This window comes from Bubalus bubalis, chromosome 15, assembly GCF_019923935.1.
Source record: "Bubalus bubalis isolate 160015118507 breed Murrah chromosome 15, NDDB_SH_1, whole genome shotgun sequence".
Lineage (NCBI taxonomy): Eukaryota > Metazoa > Chordata > Mammalia > Artiodactyla > Bovidae > Bubalus > Bubalus bubalis.
The window spans coordinates 68,375,938-68,402,728 of record NC_059171.1 but is presented as its reverse complement, the minus strand read 5'-3'; the positions used below and the strand labels follow the sequence as shown (position 1 = coordinate 68,402,728).

General features: G+C 43.5%; 1 protein-coding gene across 1 annotated transcript; it reads left to right on the top strand.

Moving 5' to 3' along the window:
- The first annotated feature begins 9,283 nt into the window (after positions 1 to 9,283).
- LOC123329503 (serine/threonine-protein kinase MARK2) lies at positions 9,284 to 11,342 on the top strand. The gene has a single exon (XM_044928824.2). The coding sequence runs from the start codon at positions 10,516 to 10,518 to the stop codon at positions 10,918 to 10,920; it is 405 nt and encodes a 134-aa protein (XP_044784759.1). The 5' UTR covers positions 9,284 to 10,515; the 3' UTR covers positions 10,921 to 11,342.
- Positions 11,343 to 26,791: the final 15,449 nt, after the last annotated feature.

Sequence of the window (26,791 nt, the reverse complement as noted above, 5' to 3'; positions counted from 1 at the left end):
AGAGAAATGTACCTGTTTTGTTTTTTTTAATTTATTCCATATTATTTTATTTATCCCCTAGGCAGATGGGAACTGCTCAAGATTTTGGAGCAGTAAGGGATACAAACTGAGAAATGTGCTTTCCAGACGGTTCTTTGGCAACTCCAGGAAGAAGAACAGATGAGTCGATTGATTCAGGGCAGGGAAGAGACTAAAAACATAGTGAAGCTCTTCAACTAAGACCAGTTCATTTTCTCTTTAGTTTGAATTAGAAGTAGGGTCTGATGTTTGGAAGGGGTCTTAAAGGGCGCTTGGTGCAACCTTGGACCCTGTGCCAGACAGTAATGGGAGGGTCACTGGGACACAGAAATGACCCAAGGGGTTAGTGAAGAGCTCAGCTCCACAGCAGACAGAGAGGTGCAGGGGAAAGACCTCAGGCCTGGGCACCCATCCCTCCTGCCCAGTGAGCAGAGCAACCTCAGGCAATCTCAGGCTACTTTCTGGGTCTTGGTGCCTTTCTCTGTGAATATTAACTTTCAACAGACAGAGAGGTAGTGATAACAAAATTATATCTCCTACCCACTGTAGCCTGGGCTACCTAGGTGGCGCTGGTAGTAAAGAACCCGCCTGCCACCACACGAGACATAGAAGACACAGATTTGATCCTTCAGTCAGGAAGATACCCTAGAGGAGGGCATGGCAACCCCCTCTAGTGTTCTTGCCTGGAGCATCCCATGGACAGAGGAGCTAGGAAGGCTGCAGTCTATAGGATTGCACAGACTCAGACACAACTAAAGTGACAGCACACACACCCACTGTGGCCTAGCACGGGACACACACACCACACCTCTTGGTTGCAGCCAAAATCTTCCTTTTTTCACTCATCCATAGGACCAAATTTCATCTCCTAAAAACACACAGGGCATGTTTGATACCAATTTCCTAAGACAAATACTAGAAGATAGAAACCATGGTGCCACAAGTCTTACCTTTGCTAAAGAACATTAAATATCACCCTCCTCAGATAACATATTTTCCAAAGCACTTATCTTTGCAATTCCTAATACATGCACTGTGATGCCTAAAATGGTCTTTAAAATAAAACCATATTCCTGTGTATGGTGAGGGTTAGGTTCACACTAATGCAGTTCTGAGTATTTTACTCCTACAGAGTGAGTTCATTTGGCTAAAAGGAAGAGAGGGGCTCTGTTGCTGACCTCTAGAGACTTCTGAACCCTTTTGCATTCCTCCACACGCTAGTCTGACAAATTCTCAAGTGTACTCTAGGACAAGGCATTAGGAGAAAAAAAAAAAACGAGAACCACTGGTTTAAGACACATGTATCAGTGTTTGGCTGACTACCCAAAATAAACTACGATTAACAAGATTAAAATAACTTCAACACTTCATGTTAAAGAGGCAGGGATACGCTCTCTCTAAGGCAGTGCATAAAAGAGCAGAGCAGTTTTCAGTACAAGCAGCCTGGTCTTGGGACCCTTGGCCTCCCATAGGAGGAAAGAAAGAAAACAGGAGGGAGCGCGTCATGCCTGTCCCATCAGTGTGGAGAACAGACTTCTTCTGCTTTTGAAAATGGGAGTCTCTCTTCCCTGACCCCATGGCCCACAGCAAACACAGTCAGCAACATGAATTACTGGCCTTTCACTCTGGGCCAGGCTCTGTGTGAGGTCTTACAGATGTAAGGGGATTAAACCATCACTGTTGCTCTCAAGCGGCTGGAAGTCTGACTGAGGAGACTGGTAGAGAGCAAGAAAGACTAAGGCAATATAACCTAGTACATGAAACAAGGATAATCAGAACCTAGATTTTGTACTTAAGGTCTAAGCAGGGGGCCAGAACAGCTGTTAAGAGCCAGAGTGGAGATTTCATTCAAAGTGCCATTGGCAGTAGCAAGCAGTCAGGGACACCTCAAAACTAAAATTTCACAAGGATTTCACCAGGCTGAAAGATCAGGCAGGGAATTCCAGGCCAATGGAATAACATGCCCAAAAGCTTACTGGTGGGAAAGCCCAAAGATGATCAAGGAAAAGGCAAATATACCTATGGGCTTTAAAATCCCTAAATCATGTGGAGTCAAAGAAAGGCTTTTAACCATGGAAATTACACAAGAAATTAAGTGGAATCCTCCAGAACTGTGTAGAGAAGGAGGTGGAGGAGCGACTCCAGAATGAGGGAGAGCTGTTAGAAGACATGAGACCAGGTCACAGATGGAGCCCTGGATTAGGGCAGTGTCTTTAGGGATAGAGAAGAGATGGTGGGTTTGGTAGATATTTTGGACAAATAGCCAAATCAAGATGTACCACATTCTTGAGTAAATATTTGAACATGACGCTGTGCTACCGTTGAGGGCCCAACAATTAAAGGAAAGCATGGGTCCTAATATCTCCCAGTACAGACATAGATGAACTACTGTGAAAGAGAGCCACCTTATTCAGGCATTTGTGCTGTGCAAAGATGCAAGGAGAAAATTAAATACTTTATTTCCCTATGTATTTATGAAGCACTTCACTCATCCCAAATTCTCATTTATTGACAGGCACCGTAATACACTCCCTACATACATAATCTCATTTACTATCTTAAAAAAGCTTTTAAAAGCAAGTTTTATTATTTTACATATTTATAAACAATAAAGCCTAGTTTTATCGTTTAAGTACCTTGCCCAAAGTCACAGTTAATAAACTGCTGGCTTACATATACAGAGGAGCAAAGCAAGAAAGTATTTCAATAAATATTAAATTGAATTTTAAAATGTCTGCATCCCAGAAGTTTATGTGGCCCAGTCTCTGACCATTAAATAAATCCCCAAAGGAGATAGTTTCTTTCATACATTGCTGGTGGAAATGAAAATTGGTGTGCTCCATCTGGAAGGGAATTTGGAGATAGTTAACAAAATTTCATACACACCGACCTTTTGACTCAGCAATTTCACTTCTAATCCAGCAGCTACACCTTCAAAAATATGAAAGTAAATGTGAACATTTCTTCAGCATTGCTTGCATATGCAAAATACTGGAAACAACCTAAATATCCATAAATTGAAGAGTTACTGAATAAACTATACTCCATCCATACACTGAATGGTAGATAGCCGTTAAAAAAGAGAGGTGTGTAGGGGGCGGGGGGGACAATTTCCCCAAATTGGTATGGAATGACTTTAATGATCTGATTTTTAACTGAAAAAGAGCTGTCTAAACTGTTTTCTGTAGAGTATGTTATAGCAAGAATCCTGTTAGGTCCTTTTAGCCAGATCCCCTTTTTCTCCCCATAATGTTTTCTCAACCACTGCCTTAGTCTCTGGCTATAAATTCCCATTGGTCCAGGCTGTATACAGAGTTGAGCCCAATCTCATGACTCCACTGTAAAATCCCACTACAGTGGTCCCTCCACCTACCATGATGGTTCTGAACAAAGTCTGCCTTACCATCTGTAACACACATCATAGAGTATTTTTTTCTTTAAGATTAGCAAATTTGTTTTTGATGCAAGACTATGAGTTAGAAATTCGGAAACTAGTTTATGTGTATACTTGGATTATAGTAAGTAAATCTGTGGTGAAAAATGTGGGCCAAGTTTCTCCCAGTCAGAGAAAGGAGCTATAAATAAGGAAAGAAAGTGACAATAAATCCACTGATGTGGGACTGGGATTAGGACTATTAGTATGAACTCATAGTTGTAATATGTGTGTACATAAATAGATACAGAAATGAATATATATGTATATTTTTCATTAGTAAATAAATCATTTCATAGCTATCTTTCCTGAGAAATCCTAGAATCAGTAACATATCAGTAGCAATAACTATAAGTAGTGCCCATCTTTTGGTTTATAAATATCATTATTTGATAAAAGGAAATAGAGATCCTTAAAGATATAGGAAACTGGAGGACAGAAGCATTAAAAATTATTATGTGTAAGATGAGCCTGGAATATTTATGGAACGAAAAATTAAGAAGGAAATGTTCAACAAATGATGTGAACATGTTGAGAAAGACACATGAACTAAATTGAATAAGCTCCCACTGACTAAATATGGGACAGTTGGAGCAACAACATAAATACAAGTATAGTAATGGGTTATAACCCATAGACTAAAAAAATATCCATGAATACATACTAATACAAAAAATAAATGAATAATAAGCGGAGATGAAGCACTTGCTCTTCCTTACAGTATAATTCAGTTAATAATTTTATAAGGAATGATGAATATTAAAAATGACCATTAGTAAACACCACAGTGAACACTGTTGCAGAGAAGTAATCATTGAAGGATGCTAAAGTTAATGGGCAAAAGTGAGATGAGAAACAGAGTATTTGAATAGTCTCAAAGTATCTCCCCACAAGATATTTATTCATGACAAATGTGAAAACACATTTATAGTAGATAATTCTATCATTCAGCACCTTAACCAAGTACAAAATCGGTATCATTAGTGGCACAAACTGCACTCATGCACCTTCTGAAATGACGCACAGACAAGGATAAAGGTCATAACATCACTTCAGTAGTGATCTTGCCAAAAACGCTTTATCCCTTCTGATCAGACAAATCCAGGCTGAGGGGCACTTGATAAGGTAACTGCTAGGTGGTTGTTGTTTAGTTGCTAAGTCGTGTCCAACTCTTTGCAACCCCATGGACTGTAGTCCACCAGCCTCCTTTGTCCATGGATTCCTCCAGGCAAGAATACTGGAGTGGGTTGCCATGTCCCTCTCCAGATCTTCCCCATGCAGATATCAAAGCCACGTCCCCTGCATTGGTAGTTGGATTCTTTACCACTGAGCCACCTTCTGCTGCTGCTAAGTCAATTCAGTCATGTCTGACTCTGTGTGACCCCATAGACGGCAGCCCACCAGGCTCCCCCGTCCCTGGGATTCTCCAGGCAAGAACACTGGAGTGGGTTGCCATTTCCTTCTCCAATGCATGAAAGTGAAAAGTGAAAGGGAAGTCACTCAGTCGTGTCTGACTCTTCGCGACCCCATGGACTGCAGCCCACCAGGTTCCTCCATCCATGGGATTTTCCAGGCAAGAGTACTGGAGTGGGGTGCCATCGTCTTCTCCAAATGAGCCAGCAGGGAAGCCCAATAACCACTAGATAGTATTTCTCAAAAGTGTCAAGGTCATCGTGAAAAAGGAAAGAAAGAAGGAAGGAGGAGGCAAGAAAGGAAAGGCAGAAAAGAAAGTAACAAAAGACCAAAGATTTCACAGATTGGGCACACTAAAAAGATAGATAACCAAATTAATCAAGAAGTCTAAAGTGGATCCTAGACTGGAAAAAGGACTGATCCAGTCTAGTTGAACAACTGATAAAATTCAAATATTGTCTATAATAACTACTGCCTCAGTGTTAATTTCCTGATTTTAATCATTGTAATATATAAGATATTCACATTAGTAGAAGCTGGTTGAAGGCATGTCAGACTTTTGTATTATTTTTCCAGTTTCTATAAGTTCTAAATTCTTTCAAAATAAGAAGTGAAATACATACATATCCTAAATCCCAAAATGGTCTTATTGCTGTTGTTTAGTCATTAAGTCATGTCCAACTCTTTTTGAGCCCATAGACTGTAGCCCACCAGGCTCCTCTGCCCATGCAGTTTCCCAGGCTGGAGAATACTGGAGTGGGTTGCCATTTTCTTCTCCAAGAATCTTCCCAACCTAGGGATCAAACCCGTATCTCCTGCATTGGTAGCTGGGTTCTTTACCACTGAGCCACCAGGGAAGCCCATGTTAGTACCATACTGTTCTGGTTTTTACGGCTTTGTAGTGTATTTTGAAACTGAGAAGTCTGAGTCCTCCAACTTTGTTCTTTTTCTAAATTGTTTTGGCTATCCTGGGTCTCTGTATTTCCATTAGAATGTTAGGATCAGCTCATCAATTTCCGCAAAGATGCTGGGATTGTGTTGAATCTGTAGATCAAATTGCTGTCATGTGAATAATACTAAGTTTGTGATCTATCAGTATATGATGCCTTTTCATTTATTTAGGTCTTCTTTAATGTCCATAAAAAACCTTTCTCTGGTTTAATACTGTTCATTTTTTAAAACTCTTCTTCCCTCTATGATTAACTTCTTTTGAACTTTACTCATTTAACATGGATCTGTTTCTGTATCTAATTATACTCCAGACCTATGTCTATTCTGCACTGATGCTGCACTATTTTACTTACACCAGCTCTGCAGGACACTCTGAAATCAGAAAAGGAAAGTCTTTCTATACTTCTAATAAGTTGTTTTTCTCAAAATCTCTTGTCCTCACTCATTCTCCCATATGAATGTCAAAATTATCTTAAGTTCTGAAAGAAAGAATTCCACAGCAATCTGAATTGGAGGTACATGTTCCAGTTCATTTAACGGACTGGACTCCTTTATACCACTGAGAGTACCTTTACTTGTTCAACTTTTCTGTTATTTGTTTTTCAACAATGTGTTATATTTTTCTTTACGGGTTCTGTGAGGGCTAATTTTGTGCATCACTTCTCACCCATACCTGATCAGGTGACATTTTAATGAGACTTTGGACTTGGAATCGATGTTGGAATGGCTTAAGACTTCTAGGGATGTCGAGATGAGGTGAGTGTATTTTAATAGCACATGACAAGGACATGAATCTGGGCGGGGGTGGACAAGAGATGGAATGTATAGACCAAACTGTTCCCCTTCAAAATGTATATACCGAAGCCCTAACCACTAATTTGACTGTATTTGGAGATAGAGTCTATAAGGAGGTTAGTAGTTAAAAGAGGCCAAAGGGTGGGGCCTTAATCCAATAGGAAGTGTCCTTACAAAGAGAGGAAGAGACACCAGAACACTCTGTCTTTGTGTGTACACAGAGAAGAGGTTATGTGAGGATGTGACAGAGGGGCCTGGGGGGCTACAGTCCTGTCCATGGGGTTGCAGAGGAGTTGGACATGACTCAGCGACTGAACAACAACAACAATAGGAGGTGGCTGTCTACAAGACAGTAAGTCTGATCCAAACCAACCTTGACAAAATCTTGATTGTGGACTTCAACCCTCTAGAACTGTGAAACAATATTAATTTCTGCTGTTTAAGGCACAAAGTGTGTGCTTTTCTGTTATGGTACCCTGCAGACTATTAGGGCTTCGTAGGTGGCACTAGTGGTAAAGAACTTGCCTGCCAACGCAGGAGACACAAGAGATGCTGGTTCAATTCCTGGGCTGGGAAGATACCCTGGAGGGAGGGCATGGCAACCTACTCCAGTATTCTTGCCTGGAGAATCCCATGGACAGAGGAGCCTGGTGGGCTACAGTCCAAAGCATTGCAAAGAGTTGGACACGACTGAAGCGACTTGGCACATATGCACACAGATTTACTAATACTAGGTCCTACACATTTCTTAATTTTTCCCAGATATTTTTTACTGTAATATTATTCAGGCAGTATCTGGAATTCAGGTTCTGAGACTTTTCTGCACCTATTACTAGTGTTCCTCAGTTCCTTTTCTTGAAGCCTGCTCGTAATGTTATTGCCTCACATGAGTTTATTTTGTAGCTTCTGTTATTTAGCTGCTTCATTCAAAGGGACCTGACCCTGGTTTACCTTCATATTGGAGGACAAAGATTTCCAAATGCCTTCCTTGAGATCAGACACGTATATTCATTTTAGAGACCAATCACAGTTCTCCCCCAAAGTAAACAAACAAACAAAAAGTATTAGAAATGGTTGCTATATATTAGTCTCAAATTAAAAACAAAAAGTGGGGCTACAAATCAGTTACAATAGTACTAGCTTTTCAATTTCTTTTTTCTAAGCTAATTTTATACTCGTCTTTCAGTGTCATATTTTTGTTGAGACAGTGTGTTGAAAAGCAGAGACGTTACTCTGCCACCAAAGGTCCATGTAGTAAAGGCTCTGCTCTTCCCAAAGTTTGTGAGACCTGGACTGAAAGAAGGAAGAGCACCAAAGAATTGATGTCCTTGAACTATGGTGCTGCAGAAGACTCCTGAGAGTCCTATGGACAGCCAGGAGATCAAACTATTCAATCCTAAGGAAAATCAACCCTTAACATTCATTGGAAGGACTGATGCTGAAGCTGAAGCTCCAGTATTTTGGTCACTTGATTCAAACAGCCAACTCATTGGAAAAGCCACTGATGCTAGGAAAGATGAGGGCAGAAGGAGAAGAGGGCATCAGAGGATGTGATGGTTGGATGGCATCACCGACACAATAGTTTAAGTAAACTCTGAGAATTGGTGATAGACAGGGAGGCCTGGTGTGCTGCAGTCCATGGGGTCACAAAGAGTCGGACACGACTGAGCGACTGAACTGACTGACTGAGGGACAGGGAGGCCTAGAGTGCTGTAGTCCATGGGGTTGCAGAGTGGGACATGACTAGGTGACTGAACAACAATAACACAGATGATTGACAACATTGTGATAATTTCAGATGGCCAGAAAAGGGATTCAGCCATATACACACATGTATCCATTCTCCCCCAAAGTCCTCTCCCATCCAGGCTGCCACATATCATTGAGTGGAATTCCTTGGGCTATACAGTAGGTCCTTGCTGGTTATCCATTTTAATTACAGTAGTGTAGCACTTTTTTCTAATCATCCATTTATCTCCTTTTACCAGAGATCTTCATCTCTTCATAAGGCTTAGAGTTACTGTTGAGGATCTTTCATTCCAACCTGAAGGACTCCCTGCTCAGGAAGGTCGGGTGGTGGAGAATTCTCGCAGCTCTCATGAACTGGGAATGCCTCAATCACTGGTTCATGTTCGAAGGACAGTTTTGCTAAACATAGGATTCTTGGTTAACAGCTGCTTTCCTTCAACATTTCAAAGACACTCACCCATGTCATTTGACTTCTGAGGCTCCCGATGAGAAATCTGCTCTTGATCCTCCTGGAAAATCTTCTCTCAGCTTCATAAACATTAATAATGTGCTTTACCAGTGTCTCACACAATAGAACATTTTCCTACAGTTTCATCAAGTCAGTTAAATCATCACTTTACGACCAGAGATTAAGGAAAAAGAACTGAATATTTCAAGTGTAGTCATTATGAGGTCCTTTACTACTACGACGATGACGATGACGACGACGACGACGACGACGCTTCAGTCGTGTCTGACTCTGTGCGACCCCATAGACGGCAGCCCACCAGGCTCCGCCATCCCTGGGATTCTCCAGGCAAGAATACTGGACTGGGTTGCCATTTCCTTCTCCAATGCATGAAAGTGAAAAGTGAAAGTGAAGTCGCTCAGTCGTGTCTGACTCTTTGCGACCCTGTGGACTACAGCCTACCAGGCTCCTCTGTCCATGGGATTTTCCAGGCAAGAGTACTGGACTGGGTTGCCATTGCCTTCTCCGATGAGGTCCTTTAAATTATTACTAATTATTCAAACTAGAAATGAAAAAGTTGCTGAAGCCTCCTACAGATTTTAATTTCTATCAAAGTGAATGCCAGTGTCTAATATATTAAAAGAAAAATCTCTTTGGGACCTTTTTCCTAAATGTAAAGGGGCCTTCAACCTGAAAAGGGAGAAAACCACTGGGTTTATCCCCAGCCATGATCGGTCCATTGCTTGCTCTGCCCGCACAGGGAATCACTGTGATGAAACTCACAAAACACCCTTTATAAGACCCCCAGCTGGGTGCAGATTTTGTCCACAGAGCCCAGGAAGCTGATTTTGGTGACCTGACGGCTGGACCTACAGTTAGCGAGCTTTTGTCCGTGATTTTGTGATTTTGTTGATTTTTTCCTTTTACTCTTTCTTTTTCTTTTTTTCCTTTGTTATTTTCTCATTTTGTAAATTTGCGTCTGATCATTTGTTTCTTTCATTTTTAGTTTCTCCTCATTTTTTTGTTTTTTTTTTCCCATTTTTCCCCTTAGTTCTTTTTCTTATTTTATCTTATTTTTTTTTTAGTTAGTATAGCTAGTATTAGTAGAGAGAGTATCATTGATATAGTTAGAATATTTGGTGTAGATAATATTGTTAGCATAGATAGTACAGTTAGTGTTAGCGCTGTTAGTACCATTGGTATACTTAGCAAAAGTCTGTACAGTTAATACTTTATTAGCATAGTTAGTGTTAGCGCTGCTAGCACAGTGGTGAGCAGTAATATAGTTGTATAGCACTGTTTGCATATGCAGTATTGCTAGAACAGTCAGGATGCTTAGTGAGGGCTTAGTGGTGGTGAGTATACTTAGTGGTATAGTTAGCATAGTTAGGTAATTAGTACAGCTTACTGGTAGTTAGTATAGTTAGAGATGCAGGACCTTATGGCCATCTCCGCTAACAAGATTGCTCATATTGATTATTATGAGATATTTCAGACAATTGGTGAAGGCCACTTTGCCAAAGTGAAGTTGGCCAGGCATGTTCTGACCATGGGAGTGGTAGCCATCAAGGCCATTAACAAGACAAATCAGAGCTTCTCCAGGCTCCAGGAACTGTTTTGAGAGGTTAATAGCCTGAGAATTGTAAACTACCCAAATATTGTGAAACTCCTTGAACTGATTGATACTGAGGAGACTCTGTTTATAGTAATGGAGTACCTCAGCAGGGGAGACGAGTTCACCCACTTGGAAGCCAAAGGCCGCAAGACGGATGGGGAGGCCCGAGGCCCATTCCGCCAGCTGGTCTCGGCTCTGCAGCACTGCCACCAGCGGGGCATGGTACACGGGGACTTGAAGCTGGGCAACCTCCTCCTCGATGCCAACAACGACGCCAAGATATCTGACTTCGGCCTTAGCAACCAGTGGCACCCACAAAAGAAGCTAGACACTTTCTGCGGCAGCCCTGCGTTTACAGCCCCAGAACTCTTCCTGGGGAGGCCTTACACAGGCCCAGAGCAGGATGTGTGGAGCCTTGGCAGCATCCTATACACCATGGTAACTGGATCCCTCCCCTTCGGGGACAAGATTTCTGGGAGCTTGGCAGCCTGTGCTTAGGGGGCAGTACCATGTGCCCAAATATCTAATGAGATAATAGACTTCTAGAAATAATGCTAACACTCAACCTACCAAGAGAGGTACTTTAGATGATGTTTGGCAGCATCCATGGCTGAACGTGGGCCAGGAGTCACTCCCGCCAGCCTGTGAACAGCACCCTGGGATGACAGTGGAGACAATACTGGGCTGGTGCAGGGACCAACTCCAGGGTTTACACATAAGCAGCGGCAGTGACATGAATGAACCCAAGGTGAGGGCCCGCACCATCATTGTGAGGCCGGCCGTTACCTCCAACCTCAGCAGCCAAGAACATAAGCCTACCCCCAGCCCTGAGATATCCATGCTTATTTCTGCCTGGCTTTGGGAGACCATCCAGCAGCAGGAGAACCAGGAGTCAAGGGAGAAGACCAGAGAGCCTGCCACTCCCCCACCCTGCCCGGAGACGAGGACCGTCACCTGCAGCCCAGCTGCAGTCAACGCCCGCAATGACAGCAGCGCTCTAACCACTGATCACACTGGTGACCGCCACCACACGCGTGGGACCAGGCTCACCTGTGACACCTGCAGCAGGCGTGACAGCAGCCACACCTGGGATACCAGCCTCACCTATGACGCCCTAAGCACCCAGGACACCACTGGGGCCTGCAGCATAGATGACAAAAGACAAAAGACAAGACAAAAGAGAGCCTTTCCAGCCGCCAAGAACTGTTTTGAGAGGTTAACAGCATGAGAATGTTGAGCCACCCAAATACTGTGAAACTACTGGAGCGATTGATATTGAGGAGACTCTGCTTATACCAATGGAGTACCTCAGCGGGGGAGACTTGTTCACCCACTTGGAGGCAAAACACAGAGGCGGAGGCCCGAGGTCCATTTCGCCAGCTGGTCTCGGCTCTGCAGCACTGCCACCAGCGGGGCATGGTGCTCAGGGACTTGAAGCTGGGCAACCTCCTCCTCAATGCCAACAACAACGTCAAGATCTCCCACTTCGTCCTTAACAACCAGTGGCCCCCAGGAAAGAAGCTAGATGCTTTCTGCGGCAGTCCCGCGTTCATGGCCCCAGAACTCCTCCTGGGGATGCCTTACACAGGCCCAGAGGCGGATGCGTGTAGCCTCGGCGGCGTCCTGTACACCATGGTAAGTAGATCCCTCCCCTTTGGGGGACAAGATTTCTGGGAGTTCCAGCAGCGTGTGCTTAGAGGGCAGTAACATGTGCCCAAATACCTATCCAATGAGATAACAAACTTACTACAAAGAATGCTAACGCTCAACCTACCAAGAGAGGTACTTTAGATGATGTTTGGCAGCATTCATGGGTGAACATGGGGCAGGAGGAGCCTCTCCTACCAGCCTGTGAACAGCACTCCCACCCAGGATACATCCAGGGCCTGGGGCCTCTGCCTCCATCATGCAGCCTGTGGCCTCCAAGGGGGTAGACCAGTCTCCCCAACTGACAAATTCCATTACCAGAAAGAGTGAGATGATACTGGGCTGGTGGAGGAACCAGATCCAGGGGCGTAGACATAGTCAGTGGTAGTGACAGCAAGCACGTGAATGAGCCCTACAAGGGGGCCCACACCATCATTGTGAGGCCGGCTGTTTCCTCCGACCTCAGCATCCAAGAACATACACCTCCCGCCAGCCCTGAGCTGTCCATGCTTATTCCCGACTGATTTTGTCATACCATTCAGCAGCAGGAAACCAGGAGTCAAGGGAGAAGAACAGAGAGCCTGCCACGCCCCCGCCCTGCCCAGAGGCGAGGACCGTCACCCCCAGCCCAGCCCCCTCCAGCCGCAACACCCGCGATGCCAGCAGTGCGTGAGGTACCGATCACACTGGGGAACGCCAGAACACACGTGGGACCAGGCTCACCTGCGACATCTGCGGCAGGCATTTCAGCCGCCACACCTGTGATAGCAGCGTTACCTGTGACACCAGAGATGCCTGCGACACCATCAGCACCTGCGACACCATCAGCACCTGCGACAGCTGTGATACCAGAGGTAGCAGCCTCACCTGTGATGCCTGCAGCACCCGTGACACCAGCCACACCTGGGATCCCAGCCTCACCTATGACGCCCTAAGCACCCAGGCCACCACCGGCGCTTGCAACAATGATGACACCCGTGGCACCCACGATACCTGTTACACCAGTGACACCTGCCTCATCCGTGACACCAGAGGCACCTGCAACAGCTGCAATACCAGTGGTACCAGCCTCACCTGTGATGCCTGCAACGCCTGGGACACCACAGGCACTCATGACACCAGTGGCCCCCGTGACACCAGGGGCTGCGTTGTCACCAGCCACACCCGTGACACCAACCTCACCTGCAATGCTCTAAGCACCTGGGGCACCGCAGGTACCTGCAACACAGATGGCATCCGTGGCACCCGCAATACCCGTGACACTTGCCTCACCTGTGACACCAGCATCATCCATGACTTCAATGATGGCCGTGACGCCAGTGAACCCATGACAGCTATGAACCAGCAGCACCAGCCTCACCCATTACGCCTGTGGCACCCAAGACACAAGGGGCACCCATGACACCAGCCACACCTGTGACATCAGCCTCACCTATGACGCCCTGAGCACCCAGGACACCACTGGGGCCTGCAACATACATGACACCCATGGCAACCGAGATACCTGTGACACCAGTATCAACAGTGACACCTGCCTCACCCACGACACCAGGGGCACCCGTGACACCAGTGTCACCCGTGGACCCGCATCACCCACAACGCTCACAGAACCCATGGCACACAGGACAACCACATCACCTGTGACACCTGCAACACCAATGGCACCCATGACATCTGCGGAAAGTCCCTGAAGGAACCACTGCCTCCCGCAGGTGCCTGATGCGCAAAGCTCCACCCTTGTTGGGCAGCCCGAGAATGTGTCCCCAGTCACTCCCTCTGGCCTCACCCAGAAAAAGAAGGGGGTGGGTGGGAGAATTTGGAGACGTATATTTAAATATCTTTGCTATGGGCTTCCCAGCAAGAGGGCTAATATTAAAATGATAAAAGAAATAGCCAATGGTTAACCTGCCAAGCTCCCTGGGACCTGGTCATGTTCCCACCTGGATGATGGGATTCAAATCCAGCACCTCCACCACCTTCAGGAAAGCCTCCTATGCAAAACCCTGGCCAGCTCAGAGGATTCTCTGGAGTGCTCTGGGCGACCAGAAGAGGCACCACCCTGGCCTGGCTGCCCCTCCTCCCCTGCTGGGTGAAACTTCAGAGACTGGACTGTGCCCTGGGGCATGTCCCCCATCCCCCACACTTCTGTCTTTCATGTTGGTTGGGGAGGGGATAATGCTTGCCATCTCCTTGGTTCTTCATAGTCTTAATAAACTTTATGCTCCAGAAAGATGCATCACACTCTGTTTCGCCTTCTCTCTGGTTAGAGAAGTGTGCAGTCATGTAGTACTTGGCGTTAATGACCTAAGAATTAGCACAATCATTCCCAAGAGCAACGCTGCACTGCAGGGCGGACATGCAGAAAGAGTATTATCCCCCTGCACTGACATTACCTAATATTTTCAGAAGGGTCAAAGGGAATTTTTGATCCCTGCAGGCTGTGTTAGAGGGACAGGGACGTCTGGCATAGGCTAATAAGTCCTGTGAACCAGCCGGTGTGCGGTGTGGTCAGCTCCCCATGCAGATGAGTTTCTTGAACGTCCTGCAGGAGTTGGGTTCTCTCCTTCTCCCATGGGGAAGGGCCCTGATGTGTGAGGTGATTAAAAATTTTTTGATATGGATCACTTTTAAAGTCTATTGAATTTGTTATAATATTGCTTCTGTTTTATATTCTGGTTTTTCCGCCTGGAAGCATGTGGAATCTTTGCTCCCCAACCAGGGATTGAACCTGCAACCCCCTGTGCTGGAAGGTGAAGTCTTAACTACTGGACCACCAGGGAAGTCCCTCTTTTATCTTAATTTTTTTTGCTGTGTGGTTTGACTACAGGGACTGGCTGACTATCAAAACTACTAGGTTTGTCAGCGTTCCCTGGTTCCCTGGTTCAAGGAGCCACTGAACACAGGCGTGACTGGAACAGGGTCTTCTTCCCAGAGGCCTGGCTCTGGGGGCGCACGCTCTGGGGGCACACCCTCTCAGAGGCATCAGCTGCACCGTTCCATGGGCTCTTGTGTGCTTACATGTCACTTGCTGACTGCGCATTTCTTCACCACCAACATGCAGAGCACTGGCCACTCGCCCGCGAGCCACCTCCTGGGGCAGTCACAAAATGGTCTACAAGATTCTAAGTCAATCAGGCTCTTTCTGCTTTTCTTCTCAGCTCTTAGCTCTTTGTTTTGTATATCAACAGTGTCACTGACTTTTTTTTCTTCTCTTCACCTGGATTCTGTAGCAAACAGGAGCCTAGGAACTGGCCCAGTATACAAGGATCCTTCCCCTTTCTTCTCATTTCTTCATTACTGTCTCTCATTACTGTCTAACTTGACCCATGGGCCAAGTTAGTGAAAAACAGATCTCTCACTGCAGAGGGGGAGAAAAACAGACATCGACAGACCAAACAACAATTATGTTAACTGGGTGGGAAGGACAGGAAGACTTGAATGGAGTCTTCCTCTACTATAACACAAACATAATCAGAGAGCAACGAACTCTGGATACATGGTACATCCTAACGACAGTCAGGAAGGAATAAAGCAATCTGAGGTGAGGAGATGGGCTGGGCTGCTGGTCATCCCACATCTGAGATGACATTCTCAGCTGGCTTTTAGATGAACCCTTCTATCTCAAATGAGGGACTTTAAGATTCGTTCACAGGATAACCACTTTTAGCCATCAATTACTCTGATATACATCATTCATATGCACAGAGTTAAATGTGTTCATTTGGGATATTTCCTGAAATCCAACTCACTAATTCACAAATCTCCCTACAAGATGCTTATTAATTACAAAGTTGAAATTTAAATCTACATTGGAGAAACCTCACAGACACTACCTTAAACACTTTGACCAAAGTCTACCTCACTAGTAATAAAATCTGTCAACCTCGTATACCTTTTTGGAGCTTCCCTGGTAGCTCACCCATAATCTTCCTGCCAATGCAGGAGACATGGGTCTGAGTGTTCAATCCCTGGGTCAGGAAGGTCCCCTGGAGAAGGAAATGGCAACACACTCCAGTGTTCTTGCCTAGAAAATCCCATGGACAGAGGAACCTGGCGGGCTACAGTCCATGGGATTGCAAAGGAGTTGGACACAACTGAGCAGCTGAACAACAACCTCATGCACCTCTGGATGTGAGGCACCGGGAAGGGGATACTATTGTGTCTGTGCAGACCTTCCCAACCATCTCGTCCACACAAGCGTAGTGAGCATAGTACCATGTCTTCTGTATGCTGTCCTTCTGTGCACTTCTCCACTCTTACTCCAAAGTCACAGCAATGAAGCCTGTGCATGTGGATGCTGAAATATCTTAAGTTTAGTTGACATTACCAACAACAATCATCAGACAATGGAACTGTGTCGATGCAAAACAAGCCCTCATTCTACTTGGGGAAAAATTCAATTAGCAACAGAATCATATACAGCCACCCAGTAGTGATGGAGATTTAGTGGCATATTGCAGTTGAAAACTGCCTGTAGTGGCCATGGGGCTATTTCCCCCTTATTCTTGCTTTGCCAGCCCCCAGCAACCATGCCTGGTTGCCACTCATCACAAATCAAATGAAACAAAAATCACCAGGGGTTAAAAAGCCTACACTGGATTACAGCCATGCCATTTAGAACATAAAATTTTACTGGTAATTGCATTCTGTTGAATAAATATCCTGACATCAGCTTATGGTACATTAGTATTCTGATGGTGATTATTTTCACTTAAATGTGTCTGCCTCTAAATAAAACAGGAAAGGGTACAATGACACGAGGTCTGGAGATGGAATGGAGAGTCTGTTCATTAAACCAGAGGTTCTGGCGTGGAGTTAGGATTGTGGGTGAAACAAATTACACAGAGATTTATTTCATGTGATGTCTTTGCAAAATTATCTATTGAAGCCATACACTTACAGTTTTCAAGCTCTGTTGTATATATATAGAGCCAAGGGCCAGAAGTACAGATTCTGAGGCTCTTTCCCAGACACTCTGTATTCGAATCTTTAGGAGCAGGACTCAGGAATCTACATTCTTATCACAGTTCTCAAGTCTTCCAGTGAACTGCCAGTTTGATGAATACTGTTCTAAATGTTTACCAGTCTTATTCCATTTATTCCAAAGTATCAATGATGATTCAAGTATAAATTCATCTAAAAAGCACAAAGTCTACCACTGGAAATAGACCAAGGAACAGCAAGTATGATTCATGGGTCAAATCTGACTCAACAACTGTTCTTACATATAAAGTTTTATTGGAACACAACCATGTTTATTTGTTTACAAATTATCTACAGCTACTATATTTCATTAAAAAATTTTTGTTACTTTCTTGCTAAAACCGCAGAGAGCAGTTGTGACAGAGACCATATAACCTGCAAAGCCTGAAATAGTCACCACCTGGTCTTTGTGGAAAAAAGTTTGTCAACACCTGATATAAACAGATATCAGGAACTGAGGGACTAGGAAAGTGAGTAAACTAAGAGAGATAGGCAGGTTGAGCCGCTGGCTCCTGCCAAATTGTCAAATCCCTTCTTTGCTTTCTTCTTTTTTTAAAAGTGGTGGATGCACTCTGTAATTTTTGCAGATTTGCTGAAATATAATTGATATATAATGTTGTGGAAGTTCAAGGCATACCATGTAATTATTTGATACATGTATATACTAGAAACTTCCCAGGTGGTTCAGTGGTAAAGAACCAGCCTGCCAATGTAGGAGACACGGGTTTGATCATGGGTCAGTAAGATCCCCTGGAGAAGGAAATGGCAACCCACTCTAGTATTCTTGCCTGGGAAATCCCACGGGCAGAGGAGCCGGATGGGTGATAGTCCATGGGGTCTCCAAAGAGTCAGACATGACTGAGCAACTAAATAACAACAACAAAGTACGCTATAAAAAAATTTCCATAATAAGGTTAGTTCACACATCTTCCACCTCATATAATTACCCTTTTCTTTCTTTTTGTGGTCAAAACATTTAAGATCTACTCTGTTAACAACCCTCAAATATACATTACAACACTCTATGGTATTATAGTCACCATGCTATATATTAGACCCCTAGAACTTAGTCATCTCATGTTTATGTCCTTCGACCAATACCTCCCAAACGTCCTCCCCCTTAAAGCAACAAACATTTCTCCAAGTGTTTGGCATTTTTAGATTCCATATACCAGTGAGATCGTACAGTATTTGGCTTTCTCTATCTGAAGTATCTCACTAGGCATATGCCCTCAAGCTTCATCCATGTTGTTACAAATAGGAGGATTTCCTTCTTTCTCCTGGCTGAATAATATGCCACCATACATATACATATAGAATACATATGAATGTATATATACACACACCATATTTTTGTTATCCACCTTTATTCATCTGTCAATTGACACAGATTCTTCTATTTCTTAGTAGTTTCAAATAATGCTGCAATGAACACTGGGGTACAGAAAGCTCTTCAACATACTGATTTCATTTCCTTTGGCTTATTTCCCAGAAGTGGGGATGCCAGATCATATGGGAGTTATCTTTCACTCTTTGACTTATTATCATAACTGTTTTCCATAATAGCTAGGCCACTTTCCTTGGATTCTAATCTCAGCTCTGCCACATATTAGAAGGACTTAACCTTCCTGAACTTCACTTTTCTTTATCTATAAAAATGAGAAGCATTAGACTAAATAAAATGACAGATAAAAGGCATTTTGGCAGTCCTTGTACTAGGTTTAAGGAAGACAGATGGCTAAATCATAGTAGGTGCCCTCTGGGTTGCTCAAGCATGATCTCCAGGTTCCGTTTTATCTTCAGCTTAAGAAGCTCTATGGTCCAGTTATTAAAATTGTAGGTTCTGAGATCTAATCTAGGACACTGTTTAAAAACTGGTCCTGCCATTTACTTAGCAACATAACCCTGAAAGACTTTCTCCTTTTAGCCATTCATGAAAGTAGAGATAGTTTTTACTCCAAAGTGACAAGGTGAGCTTAAATTAAACAATGCAGTGAAGGTGTTTCAGACAGTATGGTGTATAATAAATCACTGCCACTAGTACTTATTCTTTTTCTAGCATTTGTTTATCAATGGAGACACCACTGCTTAGGGCTGGATAATTCTTTATGCAAATCTTTCCACAGTGTTCCTGTAATGTCCCCCAGGTCACTGGAACAAACCAAACGGCCCCCAGATATGTTCAAAGATGGAGAGAATATTCTTATGCCTCCTGATTGAGAACTACGTAGACAGCAAACTTCTTCTAAGGACTTGTTTATTTTTGTGTTCTAAGTATAATACTGTGACTAGCACACAACTCAGTAAACACCTTTAATAGAAATGGGTAGAGAATGAATAAAACAATATGACTTTATAGATATGCTTGAAATGCCACCATTATATATTTATACCTTAGTGTGTATGTGTATGCTTCTATTAAATGTCTAGAATCCCTCATTAAATTGCAGGTAGTTTCAAGGGGAAATTAGAGACGGCAGCGGCAACCCACTCCAGTACTCTTGCCTGGAAAAGCCCATGGATGGAGGAGCCTGGTGGGCTACAGTCCATGGGGTCACGAAGAATCAGACATGACTGAGCGACTTCACTTTCACTTTTCATTTCCATGCATTGGAGAAGGAAATGGCAACCCACTCCAGTGTTCTTGCCTGGAGAATCCCAGGGACAGCAGAGCCTGGTGGGCTGCCATCTATGGGGTCACACAGAGTCTGACATGACTGAAGCAACTTAGCAGCAGCAGCAGCCAAGGGGAAATACTCTCAGCTATTACTAACTAACATCAAGGTGGGTGGATACCAGCTGTGACAAAGGCCCTGCAGGAGTAGTTCACGGGACAGGAAACATGGAGAGACAGTTGTGTTCAATATAAATTCAAAACTGAGAAGCTTTGTATGGTCTCTAATTGTCTCTCTGCAAAAAATCTGCGCACAAAAATAAGAACATGTGTGACAATGTGAGCCCAATGGGAGACACATCTCTTACCTCTCATTTTATTTTAAAAGAACTGAAACCTAAGTTCCCTTTCCATCTATCAGCCTCTTGCCTTCTTTCTTCCTTACAGAATTACATCACATCCCATAGTTCTCTTTCCTCCCTAATCAGTCTTCCTGAGAAACGAAGCTGAAAATTTTTATTTAATACCTGTTTTCGTTTAATTAGTCAAATTCTTCTTGTAATTCTTTGAAAACTCATTCTCCCACCCAGGAACATTCAATATTTTTGTCCTCAACTCTAAAAGTCAGGGGCCTCGTGTGTATTTTGGTTTTCATTCCACTTCTCACAAAGCACTTTACTCTGAAGAACATACCTATTCTCGTGGACTTAACGATGACAACTTATCTTTATCTGATTATTTACCATCAGAAACCCCAAATTCACAGTTTAATTCTGTAAAAAATATTCACTACACAACTGACAATTTATAAAAATTAGTCTCCATTTCACATCCCTCCCTACTTAACACAAAGATCTCCTAATGCATTGAGACAAGTGAGGTAGCATTCACTGGTTAGCACATGTAAACAACTATTTCCACTATGAAATACAAGAGCAAATCTATTTCAGAACAGAATTGCACTTCTTGCAAATGATGCAGGATTTCATGATGTCAAAACACAGTTCAGACACTTAGAAAGGCACTCGTATGGAAGAGTTACTCTAGTGAACAAATGAAGATAAATTTACAAGGCTGATGACAGAATGGTGACTTCAAAGGCTTCACATAAAATTACTTGAATATCAAAAAATTAGACTTAGGAAAAAAAAATGATGAAGCCTCATGTATGTTTTGCAAATTTTATGTTTTGCCCTCTTTATAACTGTGCCATAACAGTAAAGCTGAGAGCTTCAATAGCCAAAACAATCTTGAAAAAGAACAAAGTTAAATGTCTCACACTTTATGATTTCAAGCTTATCACAATGCTATTGTAATCAAAACAGTGTGGTATGTGTATAAATACAGACAGAACAATGGAATAGAATAGAGAGCCCAGAAATAAACCCTCACAATCACAGCCAAATGATTCCTGATAAGGAAGCTAAGACCATTCAATGGGGAAAAAAAAAAAAAAAAACCCTTTTCAACAAACAGTTGTGGGCAAACTAGATATCCACATGCAAAAGAACAAGTTGTACCCTTACCTTACACTATAGACAAAAAGAACTGAAAATGGATCAAAGATCTAAATGCAAGACCTCAATCTATAAAACTCTTAGAAGAAAACAAAGAAGAAAAGCTTCATGACATATTTCACTGTAATTTCTTAGAAATTTAAGTGAATTTCTTTTTTTACTCCACCTTCTTAGTAATCCCTGGCTGGCTTTGAAAATTGAATACAACAAAAAACAGGAGAAAATTATAAATGTATTTAATATAAGTCTTAACATGGGAGCCTTTACAAGAAAATCAAGATCTGAAAGAAACAGTGAAACCTGAAAATTTTTACACTAGATTTGATGAAGAGTAGATAGTCATGGAGAAATATAATATGACAAAGAGCAGAGTTAAATGTAGTATACTGAGGGAAACAGCCTATTTGGGGTCTTTCTGGCATTCTTTTGTCTTTGGAGATGAGGATGCACCTTTGCTATCTACAGAGAAAGCACTTCTCACTTAAAGAGTATTATGACCTACTTCAGAGGTGAAGGGTGAGCAGAGGGTCAAAGTAACCTTCCTGCTACTGCTGTTTTCTCTCAAAGTCCTTCAACTTAAAATGCCGAGGTGTCATAGTTTAGTGTAGCATGGTCTGAACTCTGTAAGACATGACACCAAAAGCATAGACAAAGTTAAAAGAGATAAATTGGACTACACCAAAATGTAAAACTTGTGCATCAAGGACCCAACAGAGTGAAAAGCTAACCCATGGAACAGAAGGAAATATTTGCTAACAATGTATCTGACAAGGAGTTACAATCCAGAATACACAGACAACTTCTAAGATTCAACAAGGACAGAAACAAAAACAACCTGATCAAAAATGAGCAAAGAACTTGAAAAAACATTTCTCCAAAGAAGATAAATGGGCAAGAAGCATACGAAAAGATGGACAACATCTCTAGTCATTAGGGAAATGCAAATCAAAACCACAGATATCCAGCTCATACCCATTGAAGTGGCTACTATAAAAAGAAAAGAAAAGAAACAACCATTGACAAGGATGTGAAAAACCTGGAACCCTTGTGCACTATTTTTATGTTTATGGCTGTGCTGGGTCTTTGTTTCTGGGCATGGGCTTTCTCTAGTTGCTGCAAGTGGGGAATACTCTTTAGATACACTGTGTGGGCTCTGTAGTTTCAGCATATGGGCTCTGGAGCACACAGGCTCAGCAGTTGTGGCCCTTGGGCTTAGTTGGGCAGAAGCCCAAAGGTGGAACGAACTCAAAGGTCCACTGATAGATTATTGGATAAACAAAATGTGATGCATGTATACAACAGAACATCATTGAGACATAAAAAAGAAAATCCTGACATGTCCTACAACCTGTATAAACCTAAAAGACATAATACTAAAATAATCCAGTAAGAAAAAGACAAATACTGTGTGATTGATTACACTTATAGGAAGCATCTAGGTACTCAAACCCAGAGAAATAGAAAATATAATACAATGGGACTTCCCTAGCAGTCCAACAGTTAAGACTCTGCCCTTCCACTACAGGGAGCACAGATTCAACCCCTGGTCAGGGAATTAAGTTCCCACATGCCTTGTAGCAGGGTCAAAAAGTAAAAAAAAGAAAAAATAAAGAAAATATGGCAATGGTGGTTTCTAGGAACTAAGAAGAAGTAGACATGGAGCACTGCTTAATGGTTATAGAGTTTCACTCTGCAAGATTAAAAAATTCTGGAGATTGGTTGCACAAAAATGTAGATAAACTTAATACTATTGAACTGCACACTTGAAAATGATTTAGATGATATTAATACATTTTACATTATGTGTATTTTACCACAATTTTTTTAATATCAAAAAGATAGTTCAAAGGAAACAATAACAGAAATCTAAATGACCTTGCATGCAGATTGCTTGCCAAAAGAGTCTTTAAAGTGTCACTCCACGATAAAGAGTCCAAGACAGACTTTTTTTTACTATGTATTAGGTTTGTGTATAAAAGACCACACAGGATTCAAATCAATATACCAATGATTTGTTTAAAAAAAAAAAAAAAGACTTTGTGATGACTAAAAGATTAAAAACTAAATATGCATTTATACAATTTTTTAGAAAGTAAGACAGACTGTAGATTCTCGGAGACTAGTGCACATATTCACTGGGTCTACGGTAACAGCAACAACAAGAAATTAATTCTTTGTTCATTCTAAGAATTAGTGGCCAGTTGGAATTGGAATATAAATTGCTTTAAATATAAGATATAGATAACTATAATTACTTATTCCCTTTTAAGTTTTTCACTATTTACTGGTAAATAGTGGTACTGTTCTCTATGAAGTTATTTAAATGATCTTTTCACTATACAGCTCTAAATAATAAAGACCTCCTTCAGTTATGTCCTCTGTACAGATTACTTTCAACTCCATCTTTGGACCAGAGCAATCTAAGTTTACTTGGGTTTCTCTTACCTTGGATGTGGGGTATCTCTTCACGGTTCCTCCAGCAAAGCGCAGCCGCTGCTCCTTACTTGGACGAGGGGTATCTCCTCACCGCCGCCCCTCCCGACCTTGAACGTGGAATAGCTCCTCTAGGCCCTCCGGCGCCCCTGCAGCCACCGCTCCTTGGATATGCGGCTGCTGCTCCCAGCCGCCGCCCCTGACCTCGGACGCGGAACAGCTCCTCTTGGCCCTTACTGCGCCGTGGCCGCCTGGCACTCTGGGACGCTGCCCCTGACCTCAGGCTGGGGTAGCTCCTCCCCGCTGCCGCCCCTGGCCTCAGATGTGGGGTAGCTCCTCTCAGCCGTCCCTGCGCCGTCGCAGCCTGGCACTCTGGGACGCTGCCCCAGACTTCGGATATGGGGTAACTCCTCTTGGCCGCCGCCCCTCGGGCATGGGGTCCTCCTGGCTTCTGCCCTTGACTTCGGACGTGGGGCAGCTCCTCTAGGCCACGCTCTGTGCGCCGTCGCAGCCGCCCGTGCTCTGTGCGCCGTCGCAGCCGCCCGTGCTCTGTGCGCCGTCGCAGCCGCCCGTGCTCTGTGCGCCGTCGCAGCCGCCCGTGCTCTGTGCGCCGTCGCAGCCGCCCGTGCTCTGTGCGCCGTCGCAGCCGCCCGTGCTCTGTGCGCCGTCGCAGCACAGCCGCCCGCCGGCGCTCTGTGCGCCGTCTCAGCCATTAAAGAATGTGACGTGAAATGTGAAGTCAAGTGGGCCTTAGAAAGCATCACTACGAACAAAGCTAGTGGAGGTGATGGAATTCCAGTTGAGCTAGTTCAAATCCTGATAGATGATGCTGTGAAAGTGCTGCAGTCAATATGCCGGCAAATTTGGAAAACTCAGCAGTGGCCACAGGACTGGAAAAGGTCAGTTTTCATTCCACTCCCAAAGAAAGGCAATGCCAAAGAATGCTCAAACTACCGCACAATTGCAGTCATCTTCCACGCTAGTAAAGTAATGCTCAAAATTCTCCAAGCCAGGCTCAAGCGTGAACTTCCAGATGTTCAAGCTGGTTTTAGAAAAGGCAGAGGAACCAGAGATCAAATTGCCAACATCCGCTGGATCATGGAAAAAGCAAGAGAATTCCAGAAGAACATCTATTTCTGCTTCATTGACTATCCCAAAGCCTTTGACTGTGTGGATCACAATAAACTGTGGAAAATTCTTCAAGAGATGGGAATACCAGACCCCCTGACCTGCCGCTTGAGAAACCTATATGCAGGTCATGAAGCAACAGTTAGAACTGGACATGGAACAACAGACTGGTTCCAAATAGGAAAAGGAGTATGTCAAGGCTGTATCTTGTCACCCTGCTTATTTAACTTATATGCAGAGTACATCATGAGAAACGCTGGGCTGGAAGAAGCACAAGCTGGAATCAAGATTGCTGGGAGAAATATCAATAACCTCAAATATGCAGATGACACTACCCTTATGGCAGAAAGTGAAGAGGAACTAAAAAGTCTCTTGATGAAAGTGAAAGTGGAGAGTGAAAAAGTTGGCTTAAAGCTCAACATTCAGAAAAGGAAGATCATGGCATCTGGTCCCATCACTTCATGGGAAATAGATGGGGAAACAGTGGAAACAGTGTCAGACTTTATTTTTTGGGGCTCCAAAATCACTGCAGATGGTGATTGCAGCCATGAAATTAAAAGACGCTTACTCCTTGGAAGGAAAGTTATGACCAACCTAGATAGCATATTCAAAAGCAGAGACATTACTTTGCCAACAAAGGTCCGTGTAGTCAAGGCTATGGTTTTTCCTGTGGTCATGTATGGATGCGAGAGTTGGACTGTGAAGAAAGCTGAGTGCTGAAGAATTGATGCTGTTGAACTGTGGTGTTGGAGAAGACTCTTGAGAGTCCCTTGGACTGCAAGGAGATCCAACCAGTCCATTCTGAAGGAGATCAGCCCTGGGATTTCTTTGGAAGGACTGATGCTAAAGCTGAAACTCCAGTCCTTTGGCCACCTCATGCGAAGAGTTGACTCATTGGAAAAGACTCTGATGCTGGGAGGGATTGGGGGCAGGAGGAGAAGGGGACGACAGAGGATGAGATGGCTGGATGGCATCATTGACTCGATGGACGTGAGTCTGAGTCAACTCTGGGAGTTGGTGATGGACAGGGAGGCCTGGCGTGCTGCGATTCATGGGGTCGCAAAGAGTCGGACACAACTGAGCGACTGAACTGACTGAATTGAACTGAATCTAAGTTTTCCAAATGCCCCCTGACATTTTTACTTAAAACTGTTTCTCTATTAATTCAAATTCAACATAAAAATGTCAAACTTATCATTGCCCTTCTAAATATTACTTTCCCATTTCTCAATGTCATTGTACATGCAACACCAACTTAAATGAAAATACTGGTGTCATTCTGTCTTCCATTTGCTCACCTGTCATTTAATGTGTCCAAGCCCTGCTGACTTGTCTTTTGAAGGCTATCTTTCATCTGGACTCCTTTTTCTTCCCTCCAAGTTTCACTCTTTCTGGCCTTTACCTCTTATGCCTAAGTGAGCACAATAAACTTCTCTTTTGCCTCCTCACTTATTCAATTTTTTCCTGTTCTAAGTCTACCCAAATACATCCCTGTTAATCTTTACAGTTGTTGTTGTTGTTTATGTGGGTGTTTTTGTTTTTTTGGCAATGTCACACAGCATGTGTGATCTTAGTTCCCTGACCAGGGATCGAATGCATGCCCTTTCCATTGGAAGCTCAGAGTCTTAACCACTGGACCACCAGGTAAATCCCCAACACTAAAATCTTTTAATGCAGCTCAGTTAGTTCAGTCACTCAGTCTAGTCCAATTCTTTGTGACCCAGTGGACTGCAGCATGCCAGGCTACCCTGCCCATCACAGGGAATATCCACTCCTGGAGTCTGCTCAAACTCAGTTCCATCGAGTTGGTGATGCCATCCAACTATCTTATCCTCAGTTGTCCCCTTCTCCTTCTGCCTTCAATCTTTCCCAGCATCAGGGTCTTTTCCAATAAGTCAGTTCTTCACATCAGGTAGCCAAAGTATTGGAGCTTCAGTTTCAGCATCAGGCCCTCCAAAGAATATTCAGGACTTATTTCCTTTAGGATTGACTGGCTGGATCTCCTTGCAGTCCAAGAGACTCTCAAGAGTCTCCTCCAACACCACAG